Source organism: Bicyclus anynana, chromosome 21 (assembly GCF_947172395.1).
Source record: "Bicyclus anynana chromosome 21, ilBicAnyn1.1, whole genome shotgun sequence".
Taxonomy (NCBI): domain Eukaryota; kingdom Metazoa; phylum Arthropoda; class Insecta; order Lepidoptera; family Nymphalidae; genus Bicyclus; species Bicyclus anynana.
Genome location: NC_069103.1, coordinates 14,274,442 through 14,279,165, shown reverse-complemented (window position 1 = coordinate 14,279,165; position 4,724 = coordinate 14,274,442). Strand labels below are relative to the sequence as shown.

At 33.6% G+C, this 4,724-nt stretch overlaps 1 protein-coding gene across 1 annotated transcript; it reads left to right on the top strand.

Moving 5' to 3' along the window:
- Positions 1–253: 253 nt before the first annotated feature.
- On the top strand, positions 254–4,129 carry LOC112050531 (AP-2 complex subunit sigma). The gene is made up of 4 exons (XM_024088817.2): positions 254–398; positions 469–618; positions 1,567–1,740; positions 2,546–4,129. Exons 1-4 carry the CDS (start codon positions 396–398, stop codon positions 2,645–2,647), a joined length of 429 nt encoding a protein of 142 aa, XP_023944585.1. The 5' UTR covers positions 254–395; the 3' UTR covers positions 2,648–4,129.
- The last annotated feature ends 595 nt before the right edge of the window (positions 4,130–4,724 follow it).

Here is a 4,724-nt window from a genome sequence, read left to right as displayed (position 1 = left end):
ACAACTCAATATTTATTGTTTGTGTTGCCAGATGAAAACAATCTGTACTCTATTTCTTATGGATTTAAGGCGATGGCAAAATTCGTACCCCGGACCGCCATGTCTATTGTCATTCATTCAAATGGTGTATTGTTTTGTGCACTCTTGAGATGTATTTTTAAGCAATAAAATCTTACTAAGTAATAATTTTTTGATTTTGCCTTTCGGTTTGCCGATTTTTTTATACTCTGAGGATACACGGAAATTTTGAATTTTGTTTTGACAATTGACATTGACTTTGACATTTGACAATCAATCCAAAAAAAGAGAGGCGTTTTTTCTCAAATTTCTGATCGAAATCCACTAAAATACAGTTTTCTATGTTAAAACTGTAACTTTATAATTGAAAAATAGAAATGGTAAGCACTGACTACTTATTATAAGTAGCAGCGAATGCTGTGTGTATATATATTTTTTCATTTTCTTCAGATTCGCTTCATCCTAATACAAAATCGAGCGGGGAAGACACGGTTGGCAAAATGGTACATGAACTTTGATGATGATGAGAAACAGAAGCTGATTGAGGAGGTCCACGCCGTGGTGACCGTTCGCGACGCCAAGCACACAAACTTTGTTGAGGTAATATTTGTATTATAGATCAGTTGAACTATCGGTTTCTGATAGTTACTGTAAGTCTTACAACACTGAATTGCCGATTGGAGGATTGTGCCTAAGCGCCATAATCCCTCTGCTATAAGTAGGGAGGCCTGAGGCCTTTTCTGGTCTCCTAAAAAGGGTGTTTGATGATGATTACATGTCTTCATTTCAGTATTACTTCTTTGCAAGCATGGTCCTCCAAACTTAGCAAAATTTGTTGTATACAATTAGATGCAATTCATAGTGTCTAAGGCTTTTAAAAATACTTCTAAATGTTGCCTTTCTGAGTCACCACTGTAAACTATGGATGAACTAGTGATCTGATAAACACATAACAGCCATAATCATCATCATTTACAACCCATATGGCTCACTGTTGAGCACAAGTCTCCTCTCAAAATGAGAGGGATTAGGCCTTAGGTGCAGATTGGCAGACTTCACACATGTAGAGTATTAAGAAAATTCTCAGGTATGCAGATGTTTTTCCTTCACTGTTTGAGATGTGATATTAACTTTCTCGTGTTTTTTTTATAACATAACAGTATCTTTGTATAATGAAACTTTTACAAACCTTTTGTACAATTTTGATACATGCTGCCATTTAAATTTTTTATAATCGATACGAGTAGTTGATGTGTGATTGCTTGATAAATTAATATTTGATCATCATAGAATAATAAACTAGATGATTATTAATTTTATCTTCTTTTTGTTTTTTAATATTTTATAAGTGCAGTGCACGGTAAAACCAACTGTGGTTTATGTTACATCATGGTTAGGCTGAATTTTAATATGTATTTTATAGAATAATAAATAAATAAAACAAAAAATAAATAAATTAAGATACAATAAAAAAATATTGTGATACAGAGCTGAGAGTGATTGCCACTATAATTAAAGTTGCTATAACCATGGAATTGACTGTTCCAGTTTCGAAACTTCAAGATAGTGTACAGGAGATATGCCGGCCTGTACTTCTGCATATGTGTGGACGTGAACGACAACAACCTGTGCTACCTGGAGGCCATACACAACTTTGTGGAGGTCCTCAATGAGTACTTCCACAATGTGTGTGAGCTGGATCTTGTGTTTAACTTCTATAAGGTAAGCCCGAAAATAACTCTTCATTGTTATCAATATTCTTTAATGGTCCAGTGCAGGGCCAGGTCTTTACAATCCTGACCAACAGCTTACCAGGTAACACAAGTTATACAGAAGATATCCGATGGTGAAGATCCCCATGTCTGATGTAACCTGGACATGGGCTTTATAACTCACAATCTCTAAGGGCGCCTGTTACACTTAAACCAAAATATAACTATTATATAACACATATATTCTTTCAGCACAATCCTCTAAGCTGAGGTCTGAGTCTCAGAAGAGTTTTAAATTTTTGGCAGTAGCTTAGAGTTTACTTATACCCTCAGAGTCACAGGGTTTTACTATCCCTGTGAGGGTTTTAATTATTAATAATTAAAGTTTGATTGCTCATTACTTAGCCTAACATTGTCAGTTACCTCATTATTGAAATCTGCACTAAAACAGTGGTAAACATAATATTATCTCCAAATTACCTGAAATAAAAATCTCCAAATCCCCTAAGAGGTTATGGGCCATTGTTTGTTTTTATGATGTACTAGCAGAAGCCTGTGACTTTGAACACATACAATTCTGTTTTTCACAAATCCCGCAGGAACCATTTATTTTACGGGAAGCCTTTATATTGTTCTCTAACATCCTCTATCTTCCAGTGAAAGTCTCTTTAAAATTGATTCAGTCGTTCCAGAGATTATCTAGGACAAATAGAAAGACAGTTGAACCTTTTTAAAATCACATGAACCATTTTGAAATCACAGACTAGCATTTAAATTGTATTTATATGTATTGATAAATGAAACTTGCTCTACAGGTGTACACAGTAGTGGATGAGATGTTCTTGGCCGGAGAGATTCGAGAAACCTCCCAAACGAAAGTCCTGAAGCAACTGCTGATGCTCAACTCCTTAGAGTAACAAGTTCAATGAGTCTCATACTTGGTTCTAGCCTGAAGAATGTATAATTTATCTTTATAAAGTAATGTAATATTATTATATAAAAATCCAGTTATCCAATAATTTGATTGTATACCAATCCTAAATTATAACCAGTACAAATATTGTACTTTAGTCTTTAGTATATTTATGACATTACATAGATAACAATATGAAAGAAGGAATATAAGCAGTATGGGCATGTAATTTAAAGTATACTCAGAGGCACAATTATCCGCCCACTTTTATATACTCGCGTCATATTAAAGAGGGCGGATAATTGTGCCTCTGAGTATATTAATTTTTATTATTTGTTTGTTTGTCGAGAATAGACCCGGAAACTACCTACCCGGAAATGGAAGCCTCTGAGTATATTATGAAGGAACTATGAAGATTGATATATATTGCAGATCCCACATAAGTGGGATAATTGAACTATGAAATAATGGTCTTTGGACCCAGGAACAAAATATTTATCAATAACCATATTCCTCATACTTTATGTTTGTGACTATTTGCTAAAGTATTATATTTATGTACATTGTAAAGAATAATGATTTTAATACAGGAAATATTTATTTTATTGCCACCTCTACTCGGCAGAAACCTGCATTAAACAAGTGGTAAGGTCTTTGCGAATAGTCAAACTTGATGATTCAAAAGTGCTTGTAGACCAAGCATACATGAAATAAATGAAGTCTGATTTTGATTGACTAAAAAGCAATGATGTTAAATACTGTTAGATGTGTTACTAGGTCATGAAAAATGAGGCGCCGAGAAGAGGAAATTTCCACATCTCAATGTTAGTTGTGGTCAACAACGAACGTTATTTAAACAAATAATAACTAAATATCGTCTACAATGCCGAGTTGTGTGTTCAGGAAGTGTAAAAACTATATATACATAAATATATAATTGAATTAAAGACAATTGTGCATGTGTGCGCTCAGTTTTGTAGTACAAAATCACTTTTTGCAGTGCTTTTGTAGGGACATAAGCAATCTATAGTATAAAATTATCATTGCTAAAAAGGATATTGGGGATATTTGGTTTATTTCTGTGTTTTATAAATCTGTTTAATTATGATTGGTGTATAACTGAATTATTTTAGTGAAGATGAGTTTGATATGTAAATGGCAGTTGTTAGTAAATAATAATAAATATTATTGAATGTTTATGTAGATTTAATAGTGTATTATGTATACCTATCATAAATGTTTCAAGGAAAAATAAAAAATTGGTTCATTGATTTTATTTAAATGATACCTATTTATTGTCAACTGTAAAAAGTAGTAAAAGAAAACAAATGAGCTGTTAAAACAAAATAATTTGTTTAATTGTAAAGAAAGTGTAAAATGTTAGTGTAATGTAATAATCTATTTAAGTGATCACTTTTATTTTATGTTATAAATATTTTTTAGTCAATACTCATTCCATTGTATAATAAAAGTGTTATCACATTTACTTTGTGTTTTTTTTAGTAATTAAACAATTCAAGTAGAGGTAAAGTCTTTAAGGTAGGGGTAGTGTCAAGATCTACTGTACTGATTTTGAAAATTCTTTTACCAATAGAATATCACGTTATTTCTGTCTATATTTATTGACTAGCGGACCCCGCGACTTCGTCCGCGTTTCTGTTTTTTCACAAATCTCGCGGGAACAATCGTAGACTTTTGAAACTTTTAAAGGGGAACAATTCCGTCATACATGATTTTTTCGAAACTTAACCGTTTACGCATGTAAGCTCTCAAAAGGATAAAATCTCCCAATTTTGAAACATTCTTCATTGGTGCTCCGCTCCTATTGGTCTTAGCGTGATCATATATATTTTGTTTTACTAGACAACCGTTTACGTGACAACCTCCGTGACGCAGTGGTATGCGCGGTGGATTTACAAGACGGAGGTCCTAGGTTCGATCCTCGGCTGGGCCGATTGAGATTTTCTTTATTGATCCAGGTCTGGCTGGTGGGAGGCTTCGGCCGTGGCAAGTTACTAAGCGATTTAGCGTTCCGGTACGATGTGTAGAAACCGATACGGGTGTGGATTTTCATCCTAACG